Source organism: Oryctolagus cuniculus, chromosome 3 (assembly GCF_051225735.1).
Source record: "Oryctolagus cuniculus isolate XC-2025 breed Fujian yellow rabbit chromosome 3, ASM5122573v1, whole genome shotgun sequence".
NCBI lineage: Eukaryota > Metazoa > Chordata > Mammalia > Lagomorpha > Leporidae > Oryctolagus > Oryctolagus cuniculus.
In genome coordinates, this window is record NC_142869.1 from 83,484,262 (window position 1) to 83,506,793 (window position 22,532).

Here is a 22,532-nt window from a genome sequence, read left to right on the forward strand (position 1 = left end):
CTCTGGTCATGGCTCTGACAACTCACTGATTATTGTATATATTAGCAATATAACTGATTCCTTTGAAAGCAGTAGACTTACTACATTAGCAAATGAAATTACTATTTTGTGGACATAAATGTTTATATAAGTTCTATGTACATTCAAAACTCCCTGGTGAGAAAGAACAGATCTAGGAGGAAACTGTCTTCACTTAATTTTTTAAATTATTATTTTTCTTCTTCTAGAAGAGTACAAATCTGAGTTTAAAAAATTCATCCTCTCACTTGGTGAATCCTCCGTCTGCAACGCTGGAATCCCATATGGGCGCCGGGTTCTAGTCCCAGTTGCTCCTCTTCCAGTCCAGCTCTCTGTTGTGGCCCGGGAGTGCAGTGGAGGATGGCCCAGTGCTTGGGCCCCTGCACCCGCAAGGGAGACCAGGAGGAAGCACCTGGCTCCTGGCTTCAGATCGGCGCAGCACCGGCTGTAGTGGCCATTGATTGAGGGGGTGAACCAATGGAAGGAAGACCTTTCTCTCTCTCTCTCTCACTGTCTAACTCTGCCTGTCCCAAAAAAAAAAAAAAAAAAAAAAAAAAAAAATCATCCTGTTGAAACATTTTCACAGCACTGGTAGGCTGTCTATATGTAAAAATTAGAGTTGAAAAATTACCCATATCCCATGAAATCTGGATCATTGAGTTCCCATGAACTTAAGTATTCATAGAAAATATATTTTCAGATGAACAACTTTGTCTCAGTTGTTGAATTTCCTTGAGGACAAATGGCAGGATACACACCTGCCATGCAGGCAAATGATGAGTTGGGCCTTTCTCATTTTAAGATTCTAGTCCCCACTAACTACCATTGTAACTCCTCTTCTGTTTCCACCCAACTTCTCGGAAATTCTGTCTCAGAGTGAAGCCTCCAATGGGCACAAGCACATGGTGAACAAATGAGCCCTGCAGGGCATGGCTGTGGCACAATGTGAGATGTGAAGCACCCATCAGAATGCACTGCTCAGCTCCTGCTTATTTTCATGTTGAAGAGCCCAGGGGATCCTCAGATCATGTGTTCATGGGAATGCAACACTTCTATTTTCAGAGACTGAGAATTTCAGGTAAACAACTTCAACTTTCTCCATTTATCCCAAAAGGTAAATTGCAATAAATTCTTGAAAAGTCAGGACATTCTTGATGAGGAAAAAATGCAATGAAAAGAGAATGCTTGATGTTCTAAGAAATGGCAAAAGCAAAGTACTAGATGGGCTCCAGAGAGCATCAAGTCCAACTCCTTCATTTTACAGATAAGAAAACTAGCCCACGGAAATCAACTGATTTGCTCAAGGGATACACACCTGCCTAGCAGCAAAGCCAGGACTAGAACTAAAGTCTCCAGATATCTGTTAAATGATTGACTACTGGTTTATATCAACATCTCCCAAGCCTCCCTACTGTTTTAAGTTCTTTGTTTTTGTTTTTTAAATTATTTGAAAGTCAGAGTGACAAAGAGGGATGAGAAGGTGGGACAGAGGGATCTTGTCTGTCTGGTTTGCTCCTCAAATTCCCTCAACAGCAGCTAGGCGTGGGCCAGGCTGAAGCCAGGAGCCAGGAACTCCATCTGGGTCTCCCACAAGGGTGGCAGGTACCCAAGTACTTTGGCTATCTTCTGATGCCTCTCAGAATGCATTAACAGGAAGCTGGATTAGAAGCCAAGCAGGACTTGATCACAAACATTCTGAAATGGTATGTGCTGCACAATAACACCTGCCCTCCCCCCTTTCCAAGATTTCCTTCCTTGCTTTGTCAGCATCCTGATCTCAAGCATTCACTTAAAAACAAAATGAAACAAACAAAAAATGATTAATTTCAGACAGAAAAGACAGCTTAATGAGTTAATTTATAAGCAGCATTTGGGCAAATGGTGTTAAATAATCAACACTCTAACAATTTTTTGCACATTGACTAACTAGCAAAGACATTGTGCCAAATGACTACTACCCAGAATTAACAATTGCAACAATTGCATACATATGCAAAATGTATGTTTCACCTTTTGCAAGTGTTTCTCTTCTGCAAGATAATACTCTTACATGGTAATACTATCAGTTTTCAGCTTTTAAAAGTAACACTTTGTTAAGGTGTGTTTACTCACACCTCCTACAACTTGTTGGTTAGTGGTGCTTAATGCCTAAGCATTGCCTACCAAAAGAAACTACATCTCTATTTTAAAAAGTCCTTAATTATCTTGCTGGATTCTCTCCTTTGTAGACAATCTCTTCCAGACTATCAAACTCATAATAATTTTTCTTCAGTAGTTTATCTTTTCCCTGAAATATTCTATAAAAATCCATAATTATTTTGACTAAACCCACAGAAAGCAAGCCAATAACTTGCCTCACATACAATACACGCTGCCAAAAGCATCATAAAACAACATAATGTAAGAATAAGAGTAATGACTTAAATGTATTAACTGCTGGCCTTGGGCCAGGCCCTGTTTATAAGTGCCATGCATGGATTAACTCACTTAATCCTCACAGCAACCATACAAAGTGGATACTTCCATCACTCACTTTTATAGATAAGCAAAATGAGATCCAAAAAGATTACATAATTTGCCAAGTTACACAGCTAGCAAGTTGCAGTGCCAGAATTGATCCCTGACAGCCGAGCTGCTAACCATGACACCTCACTGCGTGCCTGCCACTTGTGAAAGCCCAAAGCCCTTCCCTGGCCTAAACTGTGTCAATCTTGGATGGGCTGGGGGCAGAGAGCAACACCATGAAAACACTGCACACTTTACTCCTTCCCCTTACTTCCAAATAAAATGAACATGAATGAGGTTCAGAAGTTTCAAAAGAAAACTCCAATTTCCTTGTTGCTATGATTTGGCATACAAGGAGGAACAAGATTGACTATGTACTATGAATATGCATGCTTAGATAACTTTTTTCTTCCTGAAAAAAATAAGACACTGAGGGCTTCAGGAATCTGGAGCTGAAATGTAACTTAGTTCAACATAATCCAAATTCTGCATTTTTTAGAAAGGAGGATGCCATCACCCAAATGTTCAATGGTTTGTCAAGATAATAGTTAGTGGCAGATTGCCTGAGTACTAGTTTGGGGTCTTTTTTTTTTTTTTTTTTCACCATCTTCATGTTTGCAATTTAAGAGAAAGCCTAAAATGGATAAGAATTTCAGGAACCACCCATCCAAAGTATATTTGTAAGTGGAGTGTGGGTTTTTATGAAAAACTGCATTCTAAGTTTTCACAGGACAGGCCCTGAAAGCTGGGAGAGTATTCTGATAGCCCCACTTCAATCACACAGTTTACTGAACTTGCATATGTAGTATTTGTATGGCAAAACCCATTCCTAATCTAAGTTTCACCTGGAATACAAGATACCACATCTACAGTTTTGGTCAGTGGTCCTCAGTCCCCTGAAAGGGGGCTTCCTCTGCCTCTGAGAGCAGACAGATGTGGTAATGATAGCAGTGGCAGTGCAGGGAAGGGGGAGTGGGATGAACACCTTTGGATATTTGCAACTAACTGAATTTCTACTTAATACAGGATATCTAGAAGTCAAATACATCTTGGCCATCACAGAAAGAGGGTTCCTGTTTCCCCTGGCCTACTCTGTGCCTACTCTTCATGGTGACTTGTGGAGTTTGTGAGGACTATATGATAACAGCACCTGTTGACAGGCACTGGCACCCACCCAACAAAAACTGCTTCACGTGCCATGACTTAAAATAACTCAGACACTTCCATATTTTAATTCATATTTTTATAGCATTAAAATTGTATAACCCAATAGCTAATGATATTTTATCATCTGCAACGAATCATTAGAAATGAATCATGGGGGCTGGCACTGTGGCGCAGTAAGTTAATCCTCTGCATGTAGCGCCAGCATCCCATATGGATGCCGGTTCTAGTCTCAGCAGCTCCTCTTCTGATCCAGCTCTCTGCTATGGCCTGGGAAGGCAGTGTAAGATGGCCCAAGCACTTGGGCCCCTGAACCTGTGTGGGAGACCAGGAGGAAGCTTCTAAATCCTGGCTTTGGATCAGCTCAGCTTCGATCATTGCGGTCATTTGGGGAGTGAACCAGCAGATGGAAGACCTTTCTCTCTGTCTCTCCCACTCACTGTAACTATCTCTCAAATACATAAGTAAAATATTTTAAAAAAACAGAATCATAACAATCTACAGTGTCATCAGGACTATTTATAAAATGATCAGTGATGTAGCCAACATTCATTGGTATATCAAATAAAAGAATATTCAAGTTATGAAAAGAAAAAAACAATTTGGTCAAATGATGAATGAAACGTCCAAACCACTTCTAAGTTTAATTGAAGAGCACCATCATCTGACACCTCCAATTTAGTACAGGTAGCACAGCCCCAAAAGATTAAGGTAATTCCACTGCATTATTAAATTGATGATATGTGAACCGTTTGACTGTTGGGAAACCAGCAAGCACCCATATTGTCTTAGCAACTGAAGGCCCTATCTCCTAAGCATGGTATTTCTTACTGGTGGCATCAAACTGACCTACTGATCGCTATTACTACTTCCTGGCAGTGTATGCAGCTTTGCAACCACATATCCTAAAAACTGTGCTCTTTGCCCCTACTCTCTTCTCTGCAACTATTGTTACTATAGTCTGGCATAAAATAGGTATTTAATTCTCCTAACATACCTAATGGATTGTTTCTGATTCTTCCCTCTTCACTGCAAGAAAGTCACCAAGAAATGGTTTAGCACACTGAAGAAGCAACTATCTCCCAGTACACTGGAGGCTGCAGGCAACTTCCCAAAGTGACAGATAATTCCATGGATATATATGCTATAGAAAATCCCAGAACAACCACCACTCTTTCTTCCAGTTATGAATGAAGATAGGATGTTCATTTTAGAATCAAGCAAAGTAGGCCGGCGCCGCGGCTCACTAGGCTAATCCCCCGCCTTGCGGCGCCGGCACACCGGGTTCTAGTCCTGGTCGGGGCGCCGGATTCTGTCCCGGTTGCCCCTCTTCCAGGCCAGCTCTCTGCTGTGGCCAGGGAGTGCTGTGGAGGATGGCCCAAGTGCTTGGGCCCTGCACCCCATGGGAGACCAGGATAAGGACCTGGCTCCTGCCATCAGATCAGCGCGGTGCGCTGGCCGCGGTGGCCATTGGAGGGTGAACCAACGGCAAAAGCAAGACCTTTCTCTCTGTCTCTCTCTCTCACTGTCCACTCTGCCTGTCAAAAAAAAAAAAAAAAAATCAAGCAAAGTAGGGAGTTTCCTCTTGATTGAAAAAAAGACAAAGCATTCGTAAAACAGCTTAGTACTTCAAAGGCTTTAGTAAAGGACTGTGCTTACCAGATGGTTGGCATCACCCAGGGTATGAGAATTCTCTACTAAAATCAATCCCCAGTTATCAACATGGGAATTATTTAGTTTACAAATTGGCAATAATTGGATTTTTAAAAATTAATTAAAGTGAATTTCAAATTGTTATGTTAGGTCAGTTTGCCAATTTGCACAGATCAGAAAAGAAGGAAAATTGCAATTCTGAATTAATATAGGTTTAATCCAAGTGCTCAAGGTCATATAATTGCTAACTTTTTTTATTAAACTGAATTTGATAGTAGTTTCTTTGAATTCAAACACATCAGAACTATTCACAGAATTAGATTTATTCAGCTAGTAAATGCAGCAATAATTTATTATTTTTCTGGTTGAAAGACATTTACCACTATTTTCTTCTTCCCTTCTGTCTTATGCTTCACATTACAAGTTCTGCTCCCCATGTCCCTCCCAAAACAGTATAGGTAAGAATAAAGATAACTGAATACTTAGTTTTCCCAACTTAGACTCTTCAGTGGTAACACACAAGACACCAAATGCAGCACCCTCTCCTTATGTAATAATAGGGGGTGGGGCAACAATGCACTTTAATCAAAACATGGTCTAATGTTTTCAATTGTGAAGGTTTATCAGTTTAAAAGCTTCCCCTTTTCAAATATCTTTAACAAACACAATGTATTTCTAATTAGAAGCCTACCTTTACCCGAGGCAGGTAAACTATCTGCAAGTCAATTATGCATATATATATATATATATTTATAGAGAGAGAGAGAGGAGAGAGAGAGAATCTATACAATTGAACAGGTTTTCGAATTTTGAATGCAGCAGAGAAACTCAATTTGCTTTTGCTTTCTAATCTCGACTTCAAATCAAACCAACACATGTTAAATTCTGTTGTAATTTGATATTGTTACATAATAAAAGTTTCCTGTTGGCATTCATAAACACCTCTCAATATCCTCTACAGTGTTACTCCACACAAATTAAACCTCAAAATTAGAAGCTTCACCGATTATAGACTTACCTAAAAAAATAACACAGCAACCAAAAGATGAACATTACGGGATATAAAGTATTTCATTTTCTATTTTCCTTTACCTTTGGGTCGTTTACCAAAAGGCTCTCATCGTATACTTTTCAGTGCCCTTGATTGACACAAAGTAAAGGATGCAAGACTGCTGATTGGTTGGGCAACTGACATTATTATTTTACTAAATCTGATACAAAATAACCAGCTACAGAGGCTTTCAGTAAATGCAATCTCCAAAGAAAACTGTGTCAAATAAAAGCATACATAGTATGCTTTTCAACATCCAGATGCACTTATTTCCAACATTGATTGCTGTCATTTTCATGTTGCCATTTTCCATAACTGCTTCACAGGTACCAGAATTGAAGATACTTCCATAGCAATACACTGCATTAAAAAGAAAAAGCATTCTTCTACTTTCTCTTTTTAAAAAAAATGCAAGTCTAATTCTAGGGAAGCATCTTTATGTCTACATTTTGCTTTTCTGCATTAAAATGCATGCTAGCCTTCACTAATTTTACATATGAATAACACTATTCTTTAAAAGTTATAGGACTACATTTATCTTTCAAACTCAGAAAACAAGAAAAACTGTGACCCCCACTAACAAATTACATCTTGAAATATACATGATTGTGGTGTCCCCAGGTTACTTCCAGCGGTAACTGACACGCCCCAAATTTAACTGTACCAGACAGTTCTATCTGTCCCATCGCTGACCAAACACTGCTTCTCTGTTTCTATTCATTACGTATTATACGAAGTCTAAACACAGCCCAGTATGATGAGGGCAAAAAAATTCCAATTCTTAGAGGACAGCAAAGTGTTGCATTCAAGCTCTCTCTTGCAGTTCATCCCTGTCCATGAGCACTAACAGGCATTTTGGGTCAGAGCTAAAAAATGTTGGCTGCAAGCTCATTACTCCAAGAACCTTTGGCCCCCAGTTCCTGCAGGTTTTCAGAAAAATCCTAGCAAAAACCAGGCGCTATCCAAACCCCACAAACCAAACTTGCAGAGACTGTGCAACGATTAATAACCTTGGCTGCACCACCATCGGCCGCAAATTCACAGTCCCGGAGACCAATGCAGTAAAAGCCCACGGGAAAGGCTAGCTGGCGCCCCAAAGAACCATCGCGTTTCCTCTCTGCCGCATGGAGAGGCAAGGGGAGCCGAAGAGTGGAAGGAGGCTCACCAGCTCTGAAGATGCTCCGGTGACCTCTGGCTGCGCGGCGAGAGCTGGGCCGGGAAGGGGCTAGTGCGGCCGCGGCGGGCCGCCCGGACTCTGCCCCTGAGGCATTCCTCGCATTCCAGCACAATCTGTCGCCAGCCTAGAAGCTGGCAGCGCGCGTCGCTCCCTGGACACACACACACACACACACACACACACACACACACACACACCTGACTACCGTGCGCCCCGAGCGGCCACCACCGCCGCGGCGCCTCCACTGCCCGCGCTCGCTGTTTTGTCGCACTCGGCCAACACGCAGCCAAATCCTGGCCCCGTCGGTTGCCTCCTCGCCGCCCGGGTAGCGGGGGAAAGGGGAGACGACAGGGCGGACAGGAACACCCGACCCGCCCGAGGGTGCCGCAGCCCTGCTTCAACTCTGGGCAAGCAGAGGAGAAGGTGGCGGCGCAGGAGGGCAGCCTGGGGGCTCGGGGCTGGGGAGCCGCGAGGGTGCAGCGTGAGGACAGGCGGCGAGGAGAGGGGCGCACTGGACCGAAGGTGGCGGGGAGCTCTCGACCCGCAGGAGTAGGGGCCTCTGGGGCAAACAAACACGAGACGGCAAGCGCAGGCAGCAGGGGCCGTGAGAGGAAGGGTTCGGGGCCAGCATGCAGGCTCGGGGCACTAGGAGCTGCCGGCCGGCCCCGGGGACAGGGGGAAGGCGGGCGCCCCGGGGTGTCGGGGGCGCGGGGCGGCGAGCCAGGCGGCAGGAGCGAGGAAGCCGCCGGGCGCTGGTCCAGGAGATCTCGGCACGGCGCTCTCAAGTTCGGGGCAGGGGGTGCTCCGGAGCCGAAAGGCGCAACGTGGGGAGGGGTCGCGTGCGGCGCGGACCGGAGACCCGGGCAGAGTAATCACCGGGAAAAGCAAATGGAGGGTGAAACTTGTGCGCCCGCTGAGGGGGAGGGGAGCAGGCAGGCGAGTGCCGGCAAGAACACGAGGCGGGGCAGGAAAGCCGAGGCGGCCGCGAGGCGCTGGGGACGGAGTAACGGGAGGGAGGCGCCCGGCCCCGCGGCCGGCAGGTCCGGAGGTCTCGGGGGCAGGAGTCTCCGTGCCCTCCCGCGAGCCCGCGCACTTACTTTCCAGGTCAGGCAGCGGCCGTCGTCGCTCCAGGGATCAGGGACATCCGCGCCGAGGGGTCGCCGCTGCGACACCCGAAAAAATTAAAAAAGTGCCGCGGCCGAGCGGCCGCCCGCCCCTCCCTCCCCCACCCGCCCCCTCCCCCGGAGCGGCTCTCCCACCACCCCCGGTGGCGGCGGTGGCCAACTCGCCCCTCTACCCCGTGCCCATGGTGCCGCCTCCGCGGCCGGCGTCGACACGGACTCAGTCCCGGAGCCCCCTCTACTGCCCAGAGGCCGCCGCCGCCGCCCGCCCAGCCGCCAGCCCGCCTGCCCGGCCAGCCCCAGGCTCCCGGGAACGTCAGCACGCCGCCGTCCCCGGACCTGCTCCCCGCCAGCCCCATTGGTCGGAAGGAGAAGGCTGGCCCTCCTCATTGGCCCGGCCCTCATATTGAACGGGCCAATGGGGGCTACGGTTTCAGGTCGCCATAGAGACCGATGCTGTGAAGAGCGAGAAGGCCTGGAGAAGGTGGGGAGGGAAGATGAAGGTGTTTCTGGCCTCCGGCGCGGGAGGGGGCCGGGCGGAGGAGTGCGAGGGGGTTCCGGGGCGCTGGTTCTGAAATCTGGGGCAGCTCTAGCTTTGCCTTCCTGTCAACCCCAACTGTGCGCGGTAGGGTTTATCCCTGGCGTCCAAGGCAGGAACGGCTGAGACAACCGTAGACTTAATCCTGGATGGTGAGAGTCCGGGAGTGGGCGTTTCACTTTTCCTGCGTCCGGGGAGCCCCTGAGGCAATGGCCTTTGACCTTTGAAATGTGTGCAGTTTCTGCTTCACCAGGTGAGTTTGCACCCCATCCTTTGCGTAGCTGCTTCCTCCCGACGTCACCGAGCCCCCTGAATTCTACGTAGGCTTATTCTTCTCGACCACTCCCCTTTCCCTGAGAGCCCTCCTCAAAGGAGACCCAAAGGAGAATTTTCCTTCGGCTGGTATGTTAGTGAGGAAGCAGGCTGACGGAAGGTATGATGGATGCGAAAGGGTCAACAGGTAGTTTAGTGCGTTCTCTGCTCTCCCCCACGGACGCCTACGTGTTAAACGGCTCTGCGCTGTGAATTTGACAGGTAAAGGCGGTTTTCCCTCAGAGGTTACAGGCTGGAGAAAGGGCCAAGTGACAGAGCCCATCCTTCACGCCTTCTGATGATTTCACAAGAGAGGAAAGGAACGAGATTACGCTTGATGGATTCTGTTTTATGTTTTCCAGTGTATCTCTAAATTTGACAAAGAAACCAACGGAGGCGTGATCTGTGCACAAGCAAAAGCCTTCAGCTTTAATAAAGAATGCCATTTTCATTTAAAGTCACTTTGTGCTAGCTTGTCAATACCAGTTGGTATTGGTCAATAACTTTCTTATTTAATGACCACCTGTTAAACTAGGGCTTAGTGGATACGTTAAGTATTTAAACATGACTTTGCATTAGCTTATGGCCCCTGATATTCGTAGGTTCCTGTGTGCGATTTTGCCATTTTTACACTCATCTCTTTAGTAAGAAGACTGTGCTACTGCCCCTCGATTTATATGAACCATATTGTGTGAAAAGGTTTGATAGGATTTTGGAAATTACAAATACTTTGTTGAGAGAAACAGATTAATGTGTGTGTAAGCTACATATGTCTAACTACTGTTCTGAATTTTTAAGTTGGGTGATCTGCTTTTCTATTGGCTTTTGTCTTACTGTAATTGAAGATGACAAAATGTAATCTTAGATAAGAAATGTTAATATGGTAGCCTGACTGGATAAAAAATCACTCCATAACTTGTAGTAAAATTTGAACTTAGTTAGCAATCCTCTGCAAGGTTTGATTGTGGAACAAAACAGGAGACCATGTGATGTTCCCCCTAAATATTATCAGGATTGTGAAGGGACCAGTCCAAGAGCCAGGAGGTGCTGTCTCATGCCTTGCCATCTTAGAAATAAGCAGCTGTTAACTTCTGGCTATATTGTTGTTGTTGTGTGTCTGTTTACAGAAGAATAGAAAAAATGAAATGAAATTTTTACAAGTAAATAATGTTTTAATGTACTGACAAGACAGTAATGATTTGGTTTTTAAAAATTTCAATTATATTGAATGCATGGAAGAAGAATATAATGGAAAGAAAAAAATGGGTGATTAATTTTTTCTTGCCTTAGGCTAGCACAGAAGGAATACATAAAGAACTCCAGTAATCTTTTCATTTTGTATTTTTCTCAGATCACATATTTGACAAGAATTTTGATACTGTGTTACTTCATGTTTTTAATGATTAAAGTGTAAGTAAAATCCACCATGAATAATGTTCCTTGAAGTAAGTTATCACTCAACAGTAATTGTTTTCTTTGTTGTATTTAATTGAAAGGCTACATTTGAACTTGCCTCTGTACTGCTAAACATTGCTGGAAATGGTTAACAAGTCACTTTATTCCAGTAGAAGGTCATGCCATGCAGACTTGGCTGTGTGTTCACTGAGTCTCTAAATTCCTTTGTTCCTCAGGAGAGCGATTATCCGGGGCACTTCCCCGACATGTGCCCTATTTCTGCTTTGCTGGAGCCCCACTGTCCTTGGTCTTCTGCCTTCCTGCAAATAATCATTCCTCATACTTGACTGAGGGACCCAACATGAGGTTCCTCAACTGCCCTAAACCTCAGTCTCTGTTTTCACACATCTTCACCTCCTCTAGTCCCATCTCAGAAGGGGTATCCACACTTCTCCTGTAACCTCATACTCTACTTGTACTCTTAAACACGCGCTATCCTCTCTTCACAGTTGATTATAATTTCTCTTAGGTTATGTTTTACATGTTGTCCTGCAAAGATTTTTCCTAGGGATTCCAACTATCTGACCTTTTGTAAATCCTTGTTCCTTTCACCCTACCTCTACCTCCCATCAGCTGGCCTTTCCTTTCACCGAGAAACAATCTTACAGGAATTCCATAAGGCTTCTACTTTTCCCCCCAATGTTTTGGCCCTTGACTACAACTGAAATTATTCTGAGGATTATGCTCTTTATCTTCAACATACTACTTAATTTTTCCAAGTAAGTTGTCTCTTACAAAAGTGAACTTTTTAAGTTTCAATGATCCAACTTTAGATTTCCACTGAAGGGTGCAAATCAATGTGGCTCAGCCCTAGGATCATTAGAAAGGAAGCTTTAAGCCTGTTAGCCACACTACCACGGTGAATCTAAGTACTGGGAGATGGGAAGAGAGGCCTCTGCTCAGGCTGACTGTGGGGCCTACAGCAAGGTTGAAAAGAATGAAAAGCTTTGGTGACCCCACCTAAAAAACAAATGTCAACAGCAGACATCCAAGGAACTTTTCAATTACCAGCTTAGAAAGAAGTGAACCTGAACCTTTCAAGATTATAAAATGTTGTAACTTTCCAGTTTTCATATCAGCCATAATGACGAGTGGTAAATTCCTTTAAAAAAATGTACCAGATGAAGCAAGGAATAGGAATGGGAGGAAGCTAAACACTGTCTCTTAGATGTCCATGGAGGAGGTGGGGCCAATGGAGATTAAGCCCCCATTAAAGTATACCGTGCTGATAGTTGGTGAGTTTTTTAAGGAGGAATGTTAGGGCAGGGCTTGTGGCACAGCACATTCATCTGCTACTTGGGACATCCACATCTCATATCTGTGTGCCTGGAATGGACTCCTGCCTCTGCTTCCAAACCAGGTCCCTGGTAGCACATCCTGGGAGGAAGCACTTGGACCCCTCTCACCTGGGTGAGAGGCTCACATGAAGATTCCAGCTTGTGGCTCTGACCTGACCCATCCCTGGTTGTTTTGGCCATTTGGGGAATGAGTCTGTGGATAAAAAACCTCTCTCTCTATCTCTCCCTCTCCCTCTCTCTCCTTCTACCTCCTCCTTCCCTCCCTTTCAAGTAGATGAAAATAAATAGTCATTTAAAATCACTACTGTTGAATAAATAAGTAGAAAAATAGGGATACTAAAACAGAGACAAGTATTAAATGTGGGATACAGTAATGCTGTAAGCTGGGCCTTAGAAGGGTTGCTAGGGCTTAGTAATAGTTCTACTCAGGTGGTTACAGGATTTGCTGTGCCCCAATCCCATCCCCATTTTCTGAATATTGGAACACAACCCCCAACACTGCCTCAGAGATCCATCCCAACTGTTACTTATAAACCCTTTTCTGAATGTTTCCCAGCCAGAGGCGGTTCTAAGTAGGGTGATTTCTATGTTAGTGTGTTATATGTGGCTCTACCTATCCCACCATGTGGCAGTCTGTGGGAGAACCTTCTTAGAGGATAAGTTCCATGTCATGATCATGGGTGTGTCCCTCACAGTGCCTTAGGTTACCAACGCACCTCCCACTCTAAGCTAAACCAATATTCATTGATCTCTTTCTCAGTGCTTGGAAGAATTTGACTTCCAACAATGAGAAACTGGAATCAGTTAATGTTGGAAGATAATTAGAAAAAGATGAGATTAGGCATTCATTGTGTAAAAGTGAGGTAAAGTAAAACAGAGAGAAAGCCTCCCAAGAGAGAAAAGTCTCAGATCTTACCTCTGTCAGGTTATGGGGGAGGGGACCTGTGTGAGAAGTACTGGCTGTATGTGCTTTGTGCATGTTCAGAGATAAGGCTATAGGATTAGAATTCTATGTACTGGGGAGAGGAATTGAAACTCAACATTGCCAAGCAGATTAAATAAAGGCACTTAATTGCCTCCCCCATATGAAGTATCCAAGTTTCTTTGTCTCTTAGAACATGGTAGTACCAGGATAATTTCACAATTTCGTAAAATCAGAATGTTGTCAAAATCTGGTGTGGGTAGTAGACATGTTTCCTCCAACCTAAATGCAAGACCTTGAAGAAGGCAGCCGTGCATGCCTGAGACCATGCCTCTGGTTTTGGCATCAGTTCCTGTGGGGTCCAGATGCAAATGCAACCAATCCATTGGCTGTCAACCCATAACCTGTAAAGGTGCCAGTCAGTCAGATTCTTTTCCTGGGAATTTGGAAGTGAGAAAACAAGAAGCCAGACAGAGTAATTGCCTTGCCTCTAATATTTCCTAGGTTTCTGTTGAGGGGGTACCACAATATACTACACCAAATTATCCCATATTGATATAAAAATTATTTTGAATTGAAGGCAACTGAGGCAAAGCAGATATGATGAAAGCTGTCTCCTCCCCTTTTTATCTAAAAGCAGGATATAAATTTTCCTTTATGAAAGTACAGTGGTTCCTGCCCACCCCTTCACTGTACTTCATCCACAGTAGATGCATTCCAAGACTTGCACTGAATCCTGAATATACTCTACATTTTTTTCTATGCATATGTAACAAAATTTAATTTAGAAATTAGGCACAGAGATTAGAGACAATGACTAGTAATTAAATGAAACAACTATAATAGTAAACTGTGATAAAAGTTTATGTGAATGTGGACTCCCAAAAATAACTTTTGTACTGTATTCACTGTTATACTTCTGATAATATGAGATGACACAATGCATGATGCGATTTAGTGAGATAAATAACATATGCATTTGTGATGTAGCATTAGGATACTACTCACCTTCGGACAATACATCAGAGAGAGGATTATCTGCTTCATTTCACAAGATTTTATCACACAATTCTGAGCAGCATGCAATTTAAAATTTATTAACTATTTATTTCTAGAATTTCTCATTTAATATTTTAGCTCACAGCTGACTATGGGTAACAGAAACCATAGAAAGCCAACGATTGGCTACGGGTGACTACTGTGACATAAATTTCCATATTTAAAGATGTCTCTTTCTCTGGTGTCAGGAAGATAATTATTACTGAAACCAGCCATTATAACTGGGTAGACTCTTGTGCACATAACAAATCTCACTAAACAACCCTCTATAAGTCATTTATTTCCAAGTTAACATAATTCCCTCCCTACCCTACTCCCTTGCAATAAGCCTAAACCCTTTTTTTCCCATCAAACCTCTTCTCCACACTTTACCCCCTTTGTTAAGATAGTATATAAATCCTAAATTCTTTTTTTTTAAGATGTATTTATTTACTTGAAAGTCAGAGTTACACAGAGAGAGAAGGAGAGGCAGACAGAGAAAGGTCTTCCGTCTGCTGCTTCACTCCCCAAAAGGCTGCAACGGCCGGAGCTGTGCCAATCCGAAGCCAGGAGCCAGGAGCTTCCTCTGGGTCTCCCATGACTGGGGCCATCCTCTACTGCTTTCCCAGGCCATAGCAGAGAGCTGGATCAGAAGTGGAGAAGCCAGGACCCAAACTGGCACCCATATGGGATGCTGGCACTGCAGGCGGTAGCTTTACCCACTACGCCACAGCACCGGACCCATAAATCCCAACTTCTTTTTTTTTTTTTTTGTATTTTTATTTATTTATTTTTTATTTGACAGGTAGAATTATACACAGTGAGAGAGAGAGACAGAGAGAAAGATCTTCCTTTCATTGGTTCACTCCCCTAATGGCTGCTACAGCAGGCGCTGCGCCCATCTGAAGCCAGGAGCCAGGTGCTTCCTCCTGGTCTCCAACGTGGGTGCAGGAACCCAAGCACTTGGGCCATCCCCTGCTGCCCTCCTGGGCCACAGCAGAGAGCTGGACTGGAAGAGGAGCAACGGGGACTAGTACCCGGCGCCCCAAATCCCAAATTCTAACTGCCACCATGAGTCACATTTATTTGTGAACTCCTATGTACACACTTAATTTTTTTCCTCTTGTTAATCTATCCTTTGTAAATTTAACTTGTAGGGCCTCAACACTGAACTTAGTAGGATAGAGGGAATGTGGTTTTCCTTTCCTGTTCTTTAGTAGGATAGAGGGAATGTGGTTTTCCTTTCCTGTTCTGTTCTCCCCATGTGGGCATACTTAAATAATCCTCTTTTTGTTTGTGGTGTTCCATGAGATCTACTTTTTTTTTTTTAAGATTTATTTATTTATTTGAAAGTTAGAGTTACACAGAGAGAGAAGGAGAGGCAGAGAGAGAGAGAGAGAGAGAGAAAGAGAGAGGTCTTCTATCCACTAGTTCACTCCCCAATTGGCTGCAATGGCCAGAGCTGAGCTGATCTGAAGCCAGGAGCCAGGAGCTTCTTCCAGGTCTTCCCATGTGGGTTCAAGGGCCCAAGCACTTGGGCCATCTTCTACTGTCTTCCCAGGACATAACAGAGAGCTGGATTGGAAGTGGAGCAGCCTGCACTCGAACCGACACCCATATAGAATGCCCACACTGCAGGTGGAGGCCTTACCTGCCACCCCACAGTGCCAGCCCTGAGATCTACTTCTTATCATCACCCTGCCCCATTCTTTTGCTGGTTTCATCTAGTGAGTCTCTATTTACAATCAAAAGCCCTTGCTAAAATATGCAAATATCTTATAGCAAAAGAAAAATTATGACTTTCTTGTTTAATTATGAAGACTCACAGTTGAAAATTTCTAACAAGCAAAGAATGTAAGAAATGAATTTTCTATCTAGTACCAAATGTTGAAAAACTAGGTTGGCTGTTTTATTCAGTGCAGTGTCTGTTCCTCCTACTGTGCCCTGTCAAAGTTCTGTATTCCTCAATTTTAGTCCTCTTCTGAAATTGGATTCAGAAGAAAATTTTGAAAAAAATGAACAATATTGCTTTTGCAGGGTATGATATTTTACCACCATTAGCATAGGAAGAAAATATTATAACTTCTATATTTATGCTAATTTTTAAAGAACTGAGCTAAAAAATATAAGAAAATTTATCACAGCTCTCAGTGCCCCTATAACTCAATGGAAACAAATTGTGAAGTTTAAGTTCTGGCAATTTTTAAAAAAAGCCTCTTAGGAAAATAATCAGATGTCATCCAAAATTGCTACAATATTTCATCTAAAACTATTGATGTGCAAAAAACTGAAAAAGGAAAGTATGACCAAAGTTAAGGAAAATAGGTAGCCAATAGACTCTTTGATCGGGCCTACTTATAGATTTAGCAGACAACTAATTCTAAACAGCTACTACAAATATGTTTTAATATTTAAAGAAATGACTTAGTAAATATAGGCTCTCAATAGAGAAGTACAAGCTATAAAAAAGAACCACGTGGAAAATTTTAGAGTTAAGAACTATAATAGGCCGGCACCGCGGCTCAATAGGCTAATCCTCCACCTTGCAGCGCCGGCACACCGGGTTCTAGTCCCGGTCGGGGCACTGGATTCTTTCCCGGTTGCCCCTCTTCCAGACCAGCTCTCTGCTGTGGCCCGGGAGGGCAGTGGAGGATGGCCCAGGTGCGTGGGCCCTGCACCCCATGGGAGACCAGGAGGAGCACCTGGCTCCTGCCTTCAGATCAGCGCGGTGCGCCGGCTGCAACGCGCCAGCCATGGTGGCCATTGGAGGGTGAACCAACGGCAAAAGGAAGACCTTTCTCTCTGTCTCTCTCACTGTCCACTCTGCCTGTCCAAAAAAAAAAAAAAAAAAAAAAAAAAACTATAATAACCACAATTTAAAAATCCATTAGGTGTATTTCACAGCAGATTTGTGATGGTAGAATAAAGAGTGATAAATTTGAATATAGATCATTAGAAATGATCTAATCTGAAAAAACAGAAAGAGAAAATATCAAAGAAGAATGAGTAGAACCTCCCAGACTTGTGGGACAGCATTAGTTACCTATATACATACACTGGGAGTCCCAGAAGGAAAAGAGGGATAGAACGACACAGAAATATATTTGAAGAAGCAATGTCTAAAACTCACAAAATTTGGGGGGAAAATCCTTAATCTGTTTACCAAAGAAATTCAGCAAACTCCAAAAAGGACAAACACAAAGAGAGACAGAACTAGATATATCTTAGTAGGATTACTAAAACCTAAACATGAGAAAATTTTATGGCAGCAAGAAATTAAAACTCTTTATGCACCAGAGAACCATAGTAAAATTAATAGCTGATTTCCCATCAGAAATAAAGGAAACTAAAGGGGAATGAAAGGACATACTGAAAGTGCTTTAAGAAAAAAAATACCTGTCAACCAAGAGTTCCCTAACTACTAAAACAATCCTTCAAAATGATGATGACAGTCCTCAGAAATGGACCTGTGTTGGAGATGTACCAATTACCAGCATAATCTACATGGCAGACAGACTCAGGGTACCTGGCAAGTCAGCCATCTCCATTTGGAAAGCAGCACCTTACTTAATACCAACCCTGGGGACATCAAATGATCAGCACACTAAACTGCTCTTATAAACTGCTCTATTTAAAGTTATTCTAAAATAAAATCTCAGAAAATATGGCTCCATTGCTTTTTTTTTTTTTTTTTTTTTTTTTTTGACAGGCAGAGTGGATAGTGAGAGAGAGAGACAGAGAAAGGTCTTCCTTTTGCCGTTGGTTCATCCTCCAATGGCCACCATGGCTGGCGTGCTGCGGCCGGCGCACCGCGCTGATCTGAAGGCAGGAGCCAGGTGCTCCTCCTGGTCTCCCATGGGGTGCAGGGCCCAAGCACCTGGGCCATCCTCCACTGCCCTCCCGGGCCACAGCAGAGAGCTGGTCTGGAAGAGGGGCAACCGGGAAAGAATCCAGCGCCCCGACCGGGACTAGAACCCGGTGTGCCAGCGCCGCAAGGTGGAGGATTAGCCTATTGAGCCACGGCACCGGCCTCCATTGTTTTTTTAACTCCTGATTTCTCTGTCTGCTTTGCAGAGATGGAAATATGCTTGTTAGAGCAGTAGGAGAGAGAGACCCCATGCAAGAGCTCTCGCCTTACCGCATCCTCCAACCTTGGAGGCTGGCCTTTCCATCCCTGGGCACTGTTTCTGTTATGTAACAGGTCACCAACTTTGCCATCACAGGGCTTCCACACAGCTGGTTATAGCTTCTGGATATCTCTGGGCCTGGACTAGGGGAGCAGCTCAACAGCACCTGCTAGTAGAAGTCAAGAACTGCCATAGTTTTTTCTACAGTTTAATAAATTTTAAAAACAAGACAAAAAGATGTCGAGATGCTGTAAAACCAATTGACAAATCCAAGAACGTTCACATTAAAAATTCTCAGCAAACTGCTGGTGAAAGGGAATTTCTGGCCAGCACCGGTGGCTCAATAGGCTAATCCTCTGCCTTGCGGCGCCGGCACACCAAGGTTCTAGTCCCGGTTGGGGCACCGGATTCTGTCCCGGTTGCCCCTCTTCCAGGCCAGCTCTCTGCTGTGGCCCGGGAATGCAGTGGAGGTTGGCCCAAGTACTTGGGCCCTGCACCCGCATGGGAGACCAGGAGAAGCACCTGGCTCCTGCCTTCAGATCAGCGCGGTGCGCTGGCCACAGCATGACGGCCGCGGTGGCCATTGGAGGGTGAACCAACGGCAAAAGGAAGACCTTTCTCTCTGTCTCTCTCTCTCTCTGTCCACTCTGCCTGTAAAAAAAAAAGAAAGAAAGAAAGAAAGAAAGAAAGAAAGAAAGAAAGAAAGAAAGAAAGAAAGAAAGAAAGAAAGGTAATTTCCCCAATGTGACAATGTGCATTTAGGAAAAAAACTAGAGTTAATGACACATACATGGTGAAAACCTTAATAATTTCCCCTACAATTGAGAATAGAGTCTATGGCCATATAACACTGAACACACCTTAACTTGTCTGATACATATTAGTATTTGGATGAGAGAATAAATAAGAATGCTTAGTCTCATCTCTCTTATTCAATTTTGTATGGAGGGTCCAGCCAGTGTAATAAGGAAAGAATGATAAATTAAATCTATATATATTAGGAAGGAAACATTAAAGCTGTTTTTATTCACAAATAACCTGATCCTATACACAGAAGATCCAAAAGATTATATATAATATATATACACATATCCATTCGTGTGTATCTTAACAATGATTGAGAAATGTTAAGCATTTTTGTCATTATATGAATATCATAGAATATACTTATACATATTAAAATGTCCATGCTATAACTAGGCAATATAATCTTCTGAGACCACTCTTGAGTATGCAGTTCATGGTTGACTGCAATGGTATTATGAGGTACATGATGTGTTGTGTGTGAGTGTGTGTGTGCATGTTCTAGTAAGCTAATCAATTCATTAACAAGTTCACAACAATACAAGATCACCATAAAAAAGTCTTATTTTTATATGAAAGGAACTATCCATCTGAACATGAATTTAATTTCCTTTACAATATGCTATTTAAGAATACATTTCAGAAAAGAGGTGTGATTCCTGCAATCCAAATTCAATGTGATCCCTTTCAAAATCTCAGCAAGTATTTTTTATAAATGGATAAACCAATCTTAAAATTAAAATACATAGAAACAAGAATGCTAAATTCAATTTTGTAGAAAGAACAAAAAAAGAAATAATATCTAATTTCAAAACTTACTATAAATAATAGAATATAGTATTGATATAACAATAGCCATTAAGATCAATGAAATAGAAGGTATAGCAATTAGTCCTTACATTTTTGGTCAATCACTTTTCACCAAAGATGCCAAGGCAGATCAATAATGAGTGTCTTTTTAAGAAATGATGCTGGGATAATTGGATATCCATATGCAAAACAATGAACTTAGACTTTTACCTCATACCATCCATCACAGACCTACATCTAAAAGCTAAAATTATAAGACTTTTGAAAATATGGTAGAAAGTCTCTGTGACCCTGCTTTTAGCATTATTATACCAAAATCATGAAGTATAAAAAGAAGAAATTGATAAATTGGATTGTTTCAAGATAAAATGTCTTGCCCTTCACAAGAAACCACTAAGAAAATGAAAAGACAAACCTCAGACTGGGAGAATTTTTTGCAAAGTATATCAAGTAAGGACTGTACATCGAATATATAAAGAAGTTCTAAACAAAAGTAAACATCATAAGTTAGAAGGCAAATAACAGAATTTTAAAAATGAGCAAAAAACTCTAATGGATATATCATTAAAAGTATATACAAATGATTCATAAACACATAGAAAGATAACCAACATCATTAATGATTACAGTGATGCAAATTAAAATCAGAATATACTACTATGCACCAGTAAATGAATATAAGACAAAAGATTGACATAGCAAATGACAAGTATTAAAAAAAACTGGAATTCTCATAAATTGCTGAGTGGAAAATAAAATGGTATATGTACTTTGAAAAAGCATTTGACAATTTTTTAATTTAAAAGTAAATACCGTGCAATTCTATTTTAAGAAACATAAAATGTATGCCCTACAAAAACTTTTGCAAAACTAATACCAGTGTTATTCATATTAGGAAAAAACTGGAAATAATCAAAGTGTCCATTACCAGCTTTTGAGAAACACAATATGTAGCACAATGGAATACTATTCAGCAATGAAAGTAATGAACTACTAATACGTGCTGCAACATGAATAAACCTATGAAACATTATGCTAAGAGGAAAAAAGCCAGACACATGTTGTATAATATCATTTACATGAAATTTTCAAAAAGGGAAAAAGAGAGGTGGAAATTATATCAGTGATTGCCTTGGACTGAACTGGGAGGGTTGAATACATGAGGTGGAGGAAGGGAAGTATGATTATCTTCTTAGAATTGTACCTGTGAGGGGCTGGCTCTGTGGCTCAGTGGGTTAATGCCCTGGCATCCCATATGCGTGCCAATTCGAGACCCAGCTGCTCCACTTCGAATCCAGCTCTCTGCTATGGCCTGGGAAAGCAGTAGAAGATGGCACAAGTCGTTGGGTCTCTGCACCCATGTTGGAGACCCAGAAGAAACTTCTGGCTCCTGGCTTCGGATTGTCATGGCTCCAGCCATTGCTGCCAATTAGGGAGTGAACCATTGGATGGAAGACTTCTCTCTCTCTCTCTCTCTGCCTCTTCTCTCCCTGTGTAACTCTGACTTTCAAATAAATAAATACATCTTTTTTTTTAAAAAAGAATTGTACCTATGAAATACATGAAATGTTATTTTTACATTAATAAAAATTTTTAAAAACACAAGTAGTTACAATGGAATGTTTTCTAGAGATGAAAATGTTATAAAACTAGATAAAGGTGATGATTGCCCAATTCTGTATATTTACAAAAATAGTTTGATTGTACAATTGTAATGGTTGTATTTTTATGAAATGTAAATTATATCTCATTATAACTGTCATAATTAAAATACCTTTTAAAATGACATAAACATATCTTAAAACTCTCATATATGGTGCAGGCATTGTGATGCAGGGGCTAAGCCTCCACTTGGAATGCCCATATCCCATATTGGAGTGTCTGGGATGGAGTTCTGCCTTCACTTCGAATCTAGCTTCCTGCTAGTGCATTCTGGGAGGCAAGAGATGAAGGCCCAAAAGCTTGGGTTACTGCCATGCGTGTGGTAAGCCCACCTGGAGTTCTTGGCACCTGGCTTTGGCCTGGTCAAGCTGTGGCTGTTATCATTTAGGAAGTAAACCAGCAGGTGGAAGATTTCTCTTTCTCTCTCTCCTCCATCACTCTACCTTCCAAATAAATAATCTTAAAGATAAATGCTATTCCTATTTTAAAAACTCATATAGGAATAGTTTGCACATTTAGAAATAATTTTCTAACATGATTGAAAATATTCCAAATGGCATTTCAATAGATTTAGACTTCATTTATTAAATATGAGTTAAGAAATGTTGCAGTGAAAACTGATTGATATCAGAAAAGTCAGAAATTACTAGAGCAAAAGGCTAATTGTGCATGGAGTTGAAATTTGAGTATCATACTTGAGTATATAAAGCCAAGTTCATACTTGTGATATTAAAACAATTTTCAAGGTATTACAATGTTCTCCATCACAAAAATTCATTAGAATTATCAATACTATATATATCAATATTATATTTTTTAGTACTTCTGGATTTTTCTACATTTGTCTTATATGTTTTATATAATGCTGAAACAGTAT

General features: G+C 42.3%; 2 protein-coding genes and 1 pseudogene across 43 annotated transcripts in view; 2 read left to right on the top strand and 1 right to left on the bottom strand.

Annotated features, from left to right (window-relative positions):
* PKP4 (plakophilin 4) overlaps positions 1-8,804 on the bottom strand; it is a 257,836-nt gene extending 249,032 nt beyond the window's left edge. For 25 of the 40 annotated variants that reach the window (XM_070070834.2, XM_017342867.4, XM_051849505.3 and 22 more), the window contains exon 1: positions 8,666-8,804. The gene's annotated coding sequence lies outside the window, so the exon portion shown is untranslated. Of the gene's footprint in view, positions 1-7,556; positions 8,242-8,665 lie in introns of those variants that run through there. The other 15 variants (XM_089328296.1, XM_070070832.2, XM_089328295.1 and 12 more) reach the window with 9 other exon arrangements.
* Positions 8,198-9,190, top strand: LOC149127409 (uncharacterized; annotated as a pseudogene).
* CCDC148 (coiled-coil domain containing 148) overlaps positions 9,157-22,532 on the top strand; it is a 314,500-nt gene continuing 301,124 nt past the window's right edge. For 2 of the 3 annotated variants that reach the window (XM_051849516.3, XM_089328306.1), the window contains exon 1: positions 9,312-9,480. In XM_051849516.3, the coding sequence (XP_051705476.3) occupies positions 9,456-9,480 (25 nt within the window). In that variant the 5' untranslated portion in view covers positions 9,312-9,455. Of the gene's footprint in view, positions 9,481-10,890; positions 10,950-22,532 lie in introns of all 3 variants that reach the window. The other variant, XM_051849517.3, reaches the window with a different exon arrangement.